Source organism: Triticum aestivum, chromosome 5B (assembly GCF_018294505.1).
Source record: "Triticum aestivum cultivar Chinese Spring chromosome 5B, IWGSC CS RefSeq v2.1, whole genome shotgun sequence".
Taxonomy (NCBI): Eukaryota; Viridiplantae; Streptophyta; class Magnoliopsida; order Poales; family Poaceae; genus Triticum; species Triticum aestivum.
The window spans coordinates 490979445-490991483 of record NC_057807.1 but is presented as its reverse complement, the minus strand read 5'-3'; the positions used below and the strand labels follow the sequence as shown (position 1 = coordinate 490991483).

At 43.6% G+C, this 12039-nt stretch overlaps 1 protein-coding gene across 1 annotated transcript; it reads right to left on the bottom strand.

Annotated features, from left to right (window-relative positions):
* Positions 1 to 8141: 8141 nt before the first annotated feature.
* LOC123112723 (2-alkenal reductase (NADP(+)-dependent)) lies at positions 8142 to 10477 on the bottom strand. The gene is made up of 5 exons (XM_044533796.1): positions 10019 to 10477; positions 9428 to 9605; positions 9069 to 9235; positions 8863 to 8945; positions 8142 to 8751 (listed from the first exon to the last, which is right to left on the bottom strand). The coding sequence occupies exons 1-5, from the start codon at positions 10436 to 10438 to the stop codon at positions 8373 to 8375; spliced, it is 1227 nt and encodes a 408-aa protein (XP_044389731.1). The 5' UTR covers positions 10439 to 10477; the 3' UTR covers positions 8142 to 8372.
* Between the last annotated feature and the right edge of the window lie 1562 nt (positions 10478 to 12039).

The following is a 12039-nucleotide window of genomic DNA, read 5'->3' as shown; positions in this document are numbered from 1 at the left end:
TGAGGTTTATCCTCATTGCTGCACAGAAGAATTATGTCCTTGATGCACCGCTAGGTGACAGACCTATTGCACCAGCAGATGCAGACGTTATGAATGTTTGGCTAGCTCAATATGATGACTACTTGATAGTTTGGTGCACCATGCTTTACAGCTTAGAATCGAGACTTCAAAGATGTTTTAAACGTCATGGACCATATGAGATGTTCCAGGAGTTGAAGTTAATATTTCAAGCAAATACCTGAGTTGACAGATATGAAGTCTCCAACAAGTTCTATAGCTAAAAGATGGAGGAGAATAGCTCAAGCAGTGAGCATGTGCTCATATTGTCTGGGTACAATGATCACTTGAATCAAGTGGGAGTTAATCTTCCAGATAAGATAGTGATTGACAGAGTTCTCTAGTCACCATCACCAAGTTACTGGAACTTCGTGATGAACTATAATATGCAAGGGATGACAAAAGAAATTCGCGAGCTCTTCGTGATGCTAAAATCGACGAAGGTAGAAATCAAGGAAAAGCATCAAGTGTTGATGATTAAACAAGACTACTAGTTTCAAGTAAAGGTCAAAGGGAAAGAAAGGGAACTTCAAGAAGAATGGTAAGCAGGTTGTCACTCCCGTGAAGAAGCCCGAAGCTAGACCTAAGCCTGAAACTAAGTGCTTCTACTTCAAAGGAAATGGTCACTGGAAGCGGAACTACCCCAAATATTTGGTGGAAAAGAGGGATGGGAAAGTGAACAAAGGTATATTTGATATACAGGTTATTGATGTGTACCTTGCTAGTGTTCATAGTAGCCCCTGGGTATTTGATACTTGTTCGGTTGCTAAGATTAGTAACTCGAAACAGGAGTTACAGAATAAATAGAGACTAGTTAAGGATGAAGTGACGATGTATGTTGGAAGTGGTTCCAAGATTGATATGATCATCATCGCACACTCCCTATACTTTCGGGATTAGTGTTGAACCTAATGTTACTTGGTGTTTGCGTTAAAGCATGAATATGATTAGATCATGTTTATTGCAATATGGTTATTCATTTAAGATAGAGAATAATTGTTATCCTGTTTACATGAATAAAACCTTCTATGGTCATACACCCAATGTTGATGGACTATTGAATCTTGATCAGGGTAATACACATATTCATAATATTGATGCCAAAAGATGCAAAGTTGATAATGATAGTGCAACTTATTTGTGGCACTGCTGTTTGGGTCATATCGGTGTAAAGCGCATGAAGAAACTCCGTAAAGATGGACTTTTGGAATCACTTGATTATGAATCACTTGATACTTGCGAACCGTGCCTTATGGGCAAGATGACTAAAACTCCGTTCTCCGGAACAATGGAACGAGCTACTGACTTATTGGAACTAATACATACCGATGTATGCGGTCCAATGAGTGTTGAGGCTCGTGGCGGGTATCATTATTTTATGACCTTCACAGATGATTTGAGTAGATATGGGTATATCTACTTAATGAAACACAAGTCTGAAACATTTGAAAAGTTCAAAGAATTTTAGAGTGAAGTGGAGAATCATCGTAACAAGAAAATAAAGTTTGTACGATCTGATCGTAGAGTTGAATATTTGAGTTACGAGTTTGGCCTTCATTTAAAACAATGTAGAATAGTTTCACATCTCGCGCCACCTGGAACACCACGGCGTAATGGTGTGTCCGAACATCGTAAACCGCACTTTATTAGATATGGTGCAATCTATGATGTCTCTTACAATTTACCACTATCATTTTGGGATTATGCATTAGAGACATCTGCATTCACTTTAAACAGGGAACCATCAAAATCTGTTAAGACGACACCTTCTGAACTGTGGTTTGGCAAGAAACCAAAGTTGTCGTTTCTTAAAGTTTGGGGTTGCGATGCTTACGTGAAAAAGTTTCAACCTGATAAGCTCGAACCCAAATTGGAGAAGTGCGTCTTCATAGGATACCCAAAGGAAACTGTTGGGTACACCTTCTATCACAGATCCGAAGGCAAGATCATTGCTAAGAATGGATCCTTTCTAGAGAAGGAGTTTCTCTCGAAAGAAGTGAGTGGGAGGAAAGTAGAACTTGATGAGGTAATTATACCTTCTCCCGAATTGGAAAGTAGTTCATCACAGAAATCAGTTCCAGTGATTCCTACACCAATTAGTGAGAAAGCTAATGATGATGATCATGAAACTTCAGATCAAATTACTACAGAACCTCGTATGTCTTCCAGAGTATGGTCCGCACTAGAGTGGTATGGTAGTCCTGTTCTGAAATTCATGTTACTAGACCATGATGAACCTACGAACTATGAGGAAGCGATGATGAGCCCAGATTCCGCGAAATGGCTGGAGGCCATGAAATCTGAGATGGGATCCATGTATGAGGACAAAGTGTGGACTTTGGTGGACTTGCCCGATGATCGGCAAGCCATTAAGAATAAATGGATCTTCAAGAGGAAGATGGACGCTGATAGTGGTGTTACTATCTAGAAAGCTCGACTTGTCGCAAAAGGTTTTCGACAAGTTCAAGGAGTTGACTATGATGAGACTTTCTCACCCATAGAGATTCTTAAGTCTGTCTGAATCATGTTAGCGATTGTTGCATTATATGATTATGAAATTTGGAAGATGGATGTCAAAACTGCATTCCTGAATGGTTTTTTGGAAGAAGAGTTGTATATGATGCAACCAGAAGGTTTTGTCGATCCAAAGGATGCTAACAAAGTGTGCAAGCTCTAGCGAACCATTTATGGACTGGTGCAAGCCTCTCAGAGTTAGAACAAACGCTTTGATAGTGTGATCAAAGCATATGGTTTTATACAGACTTTTGGAGAAGCCTGTATCTACAAGAAAGTGAGTGGGAGCTCTGTAGCATTTCTAATATTATATATGGATGGCATATTGTTGATTGGAAATGATATAGAATTTCTGGATAGCATAAAAGGATACTTGAATAAGAGTTTCTCAATAAAGACCTTGGTGAAGCTGCTTACATATTGGGCATCAAGATCTATAGAGATAGATCAATACGCTTGATAAGATTTTTCCATGAATAAATACCTTCACAAGTTTTTGAAAGAGTTCAAAATGGATCAGTCAAAGAAGGAGTTCTTGTATGTATTACAAGGTGTAAAGTTGAGTAAGACTCAAAGCCGGACCACGACAGAAGATAGAAAGAGAATGAAAGTCATTCCCTATGCCACAGTCATATGTTCTATAAAGTATGCTATGCTATGTACAGAACTATTGTGTACCTTGCCATGAGTTTGTCAAGGGGGTACAATAGTGATCTAGAAGTATATCACTAGACAGCGGTCAAAATTATCCTTATTGAGGACTAAGGAAATGTTTCTCGGTGATGGGGGTGATAAAGAGTTCGTCGTAAAGATTTACGTCGATGCAAGCTTTTACACCGATCCAGATGACTCTAAGTCTCAATCTGGATACATATTGAAAGTGGGAGCAATTAGTTAGAGTAGCTCCATACAGAGCATTGTAGACATAGAATATTTGCAAAATACATACGGCTCTGAATGTGACAGGCCCGTTGACTAAACTTCTCTCATAAGCAAACCATGATCAGGCCTTCGTAATCTTTGGGTGTTAATCACATAGCAATGTGAACTAGATTATTGACTCTAGTAAACCCTTTGGTTGTTGGTCACATGGCGATGTGAAATATAGGTCTTAATCACATACAGATGTGAACTATTGATGTTAACTCACATGGCGATGTGAACTAGATTATTGACTCTAGTGCAAGTGGGAGACTGAAGGAAATATGCCCTAAAGGCAATAATAAAGTTATTATTTATTTCCTTATTTCATGATAAATGTTTATTATTCATGCTAGAATTGTATTAACCAAAAACTTAGTACATGTGTGAATACATAGACAAAACATAGTGTCCCTAGTATGCCTCTACTTGACTAGCTCGTTAATCAAAGATGGTTATGTTTCCTAACCATAGACATATGTTGTCATTTGACGAACGGGATCACATCATTAGGAGAATGATGTGATGGACATGACCCATCCGTTAGCTTAGCATTATGGTCGTTACAGTTTCATTGCTACTGCTTTCTTCATGACTTATACGTGTTCATCGGACTATGAGATTATGCAACTCACTAATACCGGAGGAACACTTTGTGTGCTACCAAACGTCACAACGTAAATGGGTGATTATAAAGGTGCTCTATAGGTGTCTCTGAAGGTGTTTGTTGGGTTGGCATAGATCAAGATTAGGATTTGTCACTCCGTGTTTCAGAGAGGTATCTCTGGGCCCTCTCGGTAATGCACATCATATGAAGCCTTGCAAGCAATGTGACTAATGAGTTAGTTATGGGTTATTGCACTACGGAACGAGTAAAGAGACTTGCCGGTAACGAGGTTGAACTAGGTATGATGATACCGACAATCGAATCTCAGGCAATTAACATACCGATGACAAAGGAAACAACATATGTTGTTATGCGGTTTGACCGATAAAGATCTTCGTAGAATATGTAGGAGCCTATATGAGCATCTAGGTTCCGCTATTGGTTATTGACCGGAGATGTGTCTCGGTCATGTCTACATAGTTCTCGAACCCGTAGGGTCTGCACGCTTAACGTTCAATGATGATTTGTATTATGAGTTATGTGATTTGATGACCGAAGTTTGTTCGGATTCCCGGATGAGACCACAGACGTGACGAGGAGTCTCAAAATGTTCGAGACATAAGGATTCATATATTGGAAGGTTGCATTTGGACATCAGAATGGTTTCGAGTGGTTTGGGCATTTTTCCGGAGTACCGGGAGGTTACCGGAACCCCCCGGGAGAAGTAATGGGCCTATTGGGCCTTATTGGAGGAGAGGAGAGAGGCCACAAGGGAGGGGCGCGCCCTCCCCTTGCGCAAACCGAATTGGACTAGGGGAGGGGGCCGGCCTCCCTCTTTCCTTCTCCCTCTCTCTCCCTTCCCTTTCCCTCCGGTGGAAGAAAGGAAAAGGGGGGATCCTACTTGGACTAGGAGTCCAAGTAGGACTCCCACCTGGCGCGCCCAACCTAGCCGGCCTCCTCTCTCCCTCCCTCCTTTATATACATGGCCAGGGGGAACCCCAATAGGACACAAGTTGATCTTTCAGCCGTGTGCGGTGCCCCCTCCACAGTTACACACCTCGACCATATCGTCGTAGTGCTTAGGCGAAGCCCTGCGCCGGTAAATTCATCATCACCGTCACCACGCCGTCGTGCTGACGGAACTCTCCCTCGGCCTCAGCTGGATCTAGAGTTCGAGGGACGTCACTGAGCTGAACGTGTGCAGATCGCGGAGGTGCCGTGCGTTCGGTACTTGATCAGTTGGATCGCGAAGACATTCGACTACATCAACCACGTTACATAACGCTTCCGCTTTCGGTCTACGAGGGTACGTGGACACACTCTCCCCTCTCGTTGCTATGCATCACCTAGATAGATCTTGCGTGATCGTAGGAATTTTTTTGAAATTACCGCGTTCCCCAACACATTTATTCTAGTGAGACAGGGCCTCATTTTTAGTTTCGCACAGGGCCCTAGATTTTGCCGGCCCGGCCCTGGCTCTCCCTCTGGCATGCCTTTAGAGGCATGAAAACAGTTCATGGTGATAAGCCAAAGAAGTGCCCTCGCACACCACCTCTTATAGTTCACACCCTCAAACGGTGCGGGCTTGGGAGTTGCAACAAAAGCAATAGGAGAAAATTGCCTACACATTTTAGGTTTTTGGATTGTTGAATAATTAGATATTTTTTTTGTTAAGTTTAATCCAGAAAAACAATAGGTAAAACATGATCAACATGATAGAGAGAACAATTGGAGACATGCAATTGATTGTTGAAACTAATCATGCAATTGGGATCATAAGCAAAAAGAAACATATCCATGTCGATCATTAGTTGCAGTAAACCAAATGCTATCCCTAACAAAGAGGATAAGGTGCCATAGGAAACAGCAGCAGAAGATGTAGACGTGACATTCGTCATGTCATTGAAGAGGCCATCGACATCGGGGAAGAAGTCGTCGTTGGGAAACTCGTCGTCGGGGATGTCATCGTTTGCAGCCACGATGAACAAAGATCCAACAGTCGTGCGGAAGCACTCCCCCAAAAACTTAATATCTGCTCTCCCGTGCCGGATCACAAGAGGCGGGGTTTCGGAGGCCTACTGTCTCACTCCCCGGTGCATGCCGGGAAGCGAGATGGGAAAGAGATTGGCGACGCAAAGCTTTGGAACGAGACGAAGAGTTGTGCATCTTACCTGTACATGAGCAACCTCTTATATACGCGAGAAGAGCTGAAACTGACCCCTCATTAGTAGAAGATAAACGGGCGCAATAAACACCATTAAACGGAAGCACTAAACACCATTAAGAAGAGAAGAAACAAGCGCACCAAAATCCAATGAAGTGTTCAGTTTCTTCTCGCATTTATGCATCAATTGTTTCAACTTCTTTGCGTGACAAAAATAAAACTGCGCATACACATGACATAGGTCAATTTTCCACACCACCTTGTCATGCATGAATGGACCACATCGGCCTATGGGATTTACCTTGAATTATTGGCAGAAAATATGAATTATTATATGGGCTAGGCCCAATTATTCCAACAGAAGATACCCAAGCACCGACATGATAAGCTCAAGAGTGTGAAAAGGGTTCTCCTCTTGGAAGAGCTTGGTTGAGCTTGGAGTGGATTAAAACTGGTGGACAGACTGGGCTGCCGTAATGTACAGGTAGAGTCTGATTGTCTTGAGTTAGTGCAAGCATGCAATGGAGATTCGGAAATCTGGAGCCCTCGCTCGGCGATACTAGCTGATTGCTTTCTGTTAGCGCATAACATTCCGGGGATCAACTTCAAACACTGTCCAAGAGAAGCCAATGGAGTACCCCATTTTCTTGCTAGAAGATGCTATGATTCTAAAATTTGTGAGGACTGGGTAGATGTAACGCCTGCTTTTCTTTTACCTCTTGTACTCCAAGATGTTACTTTACCCCAAATTGAATAAAATGCCATGAGGTGTTCCCATAATAAAACATGTCATGTTCTCGAGAGTACAACGTCGCTTCGGTATCTTACATTAGACACCTCAGAAGGAAATACTCCACTCGGATGTTCTTCTTCTGTCCGCAGATTTGGCAAACGCTTCCCCATCAGGAGGGATACTATCCTAGAAGCTCGTAAAGCGCGTCACAATCAGAACATACATTGAGGGAACTGTTCCCTCCAATGTAAAGTTTACTGTTGTGGAACCCTGCAGCCAGTGCCATGTTGTTTGAGCTCTAGATGGCTTGTTATCATAAATTACCGAATGTTCTACGTGTAATTTCAAGTTAAGGGCTCCTTTGATTCAGAGGAATTTCATAGGGCTTTTGAATGATTAAAATCCGTAGGAATTTTTTCTATGTTGGTCGTTTGATTCGTAGGATTGGACATTATAAGATTCTTTCCTCTGGAATTGTTTGTACTACATCTATATTTCATAAAAATCTAGCATCCACTCCAATGTCTTTTTACAATTCCTTTGTTTTTTGTGTGCCATCTGGCACTATCTGCAAATTCCTGTGGTTTGCTAATCCTATAGAAATGAAGTGGGCATGTCATCCCGATTATGTATTTCTCCTGATCTGCGTTTTGAAATTCCTGCTAATCAAAGAGGGCCTAAATGTTCTCTTCGGTAGCTAACCTAGCCCCACAAGTCATGGTCATTGATTTCCCTGTGAACAGCCCTGTGCAGATGAAGGAATTGTGCTCTTTTCGTAATCCAAAATTTGCGTGTGTTATAATGCATCACCTAAACTGGCACTTTGCTGGGCTGTGACCATGGTTTTCACTTTCAGTGAGATTTCAGTGAAATTCGCTGAATTTCAGTCATTTCAGCAAACACTGAAATATTACGTTTCGGCCAAAATATTTCAGCAATTTCAGCATAGCAGAATAATTCCAATATTTTTCGAAATATTTTTAAATTTTTTCAAATTTTTAATTGAATTCAAGTGAATATTTCGGTCATTTGGCTGAAATGGAAACTGAAATCACTGAAATTCACTGAATTTCAGTGATTTCGGTTGATGCTGAAATTTTTCTGAAACTGAAATTGAAAACCATGGCTGTGACCAGAGTGCGGGATGAGCAGCATCAACTTCCCTTTTTAAAAATGCTAAAGATTATACAGTAGTTCATTCCAACTTCCTGGTTCACCTAAGTAGGATTCTGTTTTCTCCAACTTTCTGAAAACACTGTCTCAAAGCATGCTGAATCCAGCAAACCGGACTAAGTACCTCTCCATATATATCTGAATTCTGGTCTCTGAACGCACATCAGTACTTCTCGATCCAGGAGGGCTCCTGGCATGCGACGTCACTCTCGTGCGACGGCCACCAGCTGCTTTCCGATGTTGCGCCCGTAGAAGAGCCCGATGAGCGCAGATGGGAAGCTCTCGATCCCCTCGGCAACGTCCTCCACGTAGGTGATCTTCCCTTCCTTGAGGTAGCCGGCCATCTCCTCTTCGAACTTTCTGTAGCTGCCGTAGTGATCCATCACGATGAACCCCTCCATGCGGATGCGCTTGGCGACGATGCTGAAGAGGTTGTGCACGCCCTCGAGCTGCTCCAGGTTGTACTGCGAGATCATCCCGCACACCGACACCCGCCCGTGCAGCCTCATGTTGAGAAGCACCGCATCCAGCATTGCACCACCCACGTTCTCGAAGTAGATGTCAATGCCCTCCGGGAAGCACCTGAAAGCAAGTATCATGACACGCAGAACTCTTGATTAACTGGCCCTGTTCATTCTTCACTGGAAGTTGGAAGAACGCAAGAGTTTGGTAGGGAAGGGGCCTGCAATTAACCTCTTCAGTGTGGCGTTCAGGTCCTGCTCCTTCTTGTAGTTGAAGGCATCGTCAAACCCAAACTTTGTTTTTAGGAGGTTGACCTGAGGAGAAGGCAAATTTATTTCATCAAAATAGAAAGCTTTGCCAACAGTATGACAAAATTATATCAGTATGAACAAAACTGCTCATTGTCTGGGGATGTGCCCAAATGAGTACACACAAACCTTCTCATCAGAACCGGCACTACCAACCACATAGCAGCCAGAGATTTTGGCAAGCTGCCCGACAAGCTGCCCGACAGCACCTGACGCTGCTGACACGAAGACATAGTCGCCCTTCTTTGGCTTGGCCACGTCAAAAAATCCAGCATAGGCAGTAAGACCAGGCATGCCTGAATTATGAAGTTTCTAGCAGTCAGAGAAAATACTAGCCAGTATATCAGCCAAGGTTACATTTGATTGATTCTATTGCAGACTAAGGTCTACGAAGAAATTAAACCATAACTTTCTGGTTTCATGATCAAAGTGAATTACTGTAATGATACCAGACCTGGTTAACTTGTGACGAATAAAAGTTTACTCACCAAGTACTCCTGTGTAGTATGACAGCGGCAATTCAGGATGGTTGATCTTGAAATGTGTCTGCAGGTTCGTGATCAAAGTGTACTCTTCACATCCTGTCATTCCCCAAACCAGATCGCCTGGCTTGTAATCCTGGTGCCCGGATTCCACCACCTTGCTTACGCCCAAAGTAGTTAAAACCTGGTGGGGTCGATTCAAGGAGGCAACAAAATTGTCAAGCTTTCTGGTGGATGAAAAAATTCAGAAAAAAGAAAGGCTGGATCCATGTACAGAACTGTTGACCATATTGCAGAGCTTTTTAAAAAAAAACTTGTTCCGTGAAACAGAAAGGTATACTGATAACAGAGTGATTATTTTAAGCTCTGCTCATGCGAACCACATGCTACAGATCCAACAATTGAGCCATGCATGAATGAATCATATAATATGAGCTGAAGAAACAGCCGCTAGACTGCAGTACAGTTAACTGGAAGAGTTTCTCTGATATACTGACACTGAATCGGAGAACCAACTGTAGATATGTACTGCCAAGGGGACTGAATTTCGACACAGGGCCAAGTTTGATGCTAGGTTAAAAAGAAATTCGATAGTACCTCCCCCTGGACGAAGTCCGGGACGTAGCTGGGCTCGTCGTGCCTTGACATCCGGCTGCGCATGTAGGGATCGCAGGAGAGGTAGAGGTTCTTGACCAGCACCGCGGCCGACCCGGGCGGCACGGCCAGGCGCGCCGTCGCGGGGACAAGCTCCATGTCGTCCTCGGTGGGGAACCCCGTCACGTGGCGCTTCAGGATCACCCTATTGTTGCTCACCTCCGCCGCCGCCGCCGCCGCCATTGCTTCCTTCCTCGGACGCGCCGATGAGCTGGTGATCTGCAGTAGTCTAGATACTATGAACCACGCGTTCGGTCGGGTGGGTTTCGTGTGTGGCGGATCGAGCGGGTGCGTGGTGGGGGTGCAGCCGCGCGCGCTTAATGCGTGGGGCGCGGGGAAGAGGGGACCGCACCGGAGATGCATGCGTGTGCGGCTCGTGAGCGGGCCGGACTTGTGAGGCGTACGCTGGGCGTTGGACAACGTATAAGTGTGACAAGCGAACCAGCCTGTGCGTGGTTGGATGGTTAAGAGCATGTCTAGCGGAACTCTCAAACCCTCAAACCCTTAAAGAAGTTGTAAGGATTGAGAAGTGCCAGTTTTTAGCACTTTTAAGGGTTGAAAAACAGGGGCAAAGACTAGAACCCTCAAATCCAATCCTTAAACTGCTTTAAGGGTTGGATTTGAGGGTTCTAGTCTTTGCCTCAATCCCAACCTTTAAAACTGTCATTTCATATATCACACATTTCATCATATGACATATCACAAATTCCATCACATTTGACATAAAACAATAACCATTTGGAGTAGTTATTATTACACCACCGAATAAAACAATAATCATTCAAATTATTACAACAATGTTTGAGCAAATTACAATAATTGTTCGAATCAAATAGGACACAGAAAAGTAAAACAAAGATACATCATGGGCCAATGCGCCGCCCATCCAATTGCCAGTGGTGCTCTACTAGATCATTCCGAAGCCGACCATGAGTGGTTGCATCCTCAATCTCACGATGTGCTTGAAGAAAAGCGTGTATGCGAGAAGGGTTTCTTTCCGGTTGCACACGGGTACCAACATTGTCATAGAAACAAGGGAGGTTTAACCCTCTCTCATCCTCTAGGATCATGTTGTGTAGAATCACACAACATTTCATGACGTTCACCAAGGTTTTTTTGTCCCAAAACCGAGCTGGACCCCGAACTATGCAAACCTTGCTTGCAAAACACCGAAAGCTCTCTCAATATCCTTGCGGGCTGCCTCTTGTGCCTTGGTGAAATGAGCCTCTTTTCTTGTTAAGGGCACCCCATTTTTCTCCTTGATGGACTTCACAAGAGTTGCCCATTCGGGATAGATGCCATCGACGAGATAGTATCCCATTGAGTACTCATTGTCCATGATTTTGTAGTTGCAAGCTGGAGCATCCACAGAAATTAATCTTTTGAACAAAGGAGATCTATTGAGGACATTGATATCATTGAGTGTTCCCGGCAACCCAAAGAATGCATGCCAAATCCATGTGACCTCCGATGCTATGGCCTCAAGCACAATGGTAGCATCACAGCTTTTACCGTAATACATTCCGTGCCATGTCTTTGGGCAATTTTTCCACCTCCAATGCATGCAATCAAGACTACCAAGCATCCCCGGCCATCCCCTTTTTTCATTCATTTCCATTAATCTCTTTGTATCTTCCTCGTTTGGTACCCGAAGATACTGCTCACCATACAACCGGATGACCAACTTGGCAAACCTACGGACGGACTCCGTGGTTGTATCTTGCCCAATGCGAAGATACTCGTCGGTATAATCCGCGGGTATGCCATAAGCGAGTACCCGCATTGCCGCCGATATATTTTGATATGCACTAAACCCCATGATACCGGCGGCGGATCTATGACGTTTAAAGTAATAGGAGGCGGCCTCACAATCGATGACAATCTTCACAAACAAACTACGACGCATTCGATACCTTCTGTGGAAGAGACGAGGAGGGTATGTAGGTACCTCCGCGAAGTAGTCT

Coding starts and splice junctions, on each gene's coding strand:
- LOC123112723 (XM_044533796.1), bottom strand. CDS start 10,438: ATGCATCTCCGGTGCGGTCCCCTCTTCCCCGCGCCCCACGCATTAAGC. Junction 8,946..9,068: donor GTGCCGGTTCTGATGAGAAG/GTTTGTGTGTAC, acceptor CCTTCTCCTCAG/GTCAACCTCCTAAAAACAAA. Junction 8,752..8,862: donor CTGAACGCCACACTGAAGAG/GTTAATTGCAGG, acceptor ACTTGCTTTCAG/GTGCTTCCCGGAGGGCATTG.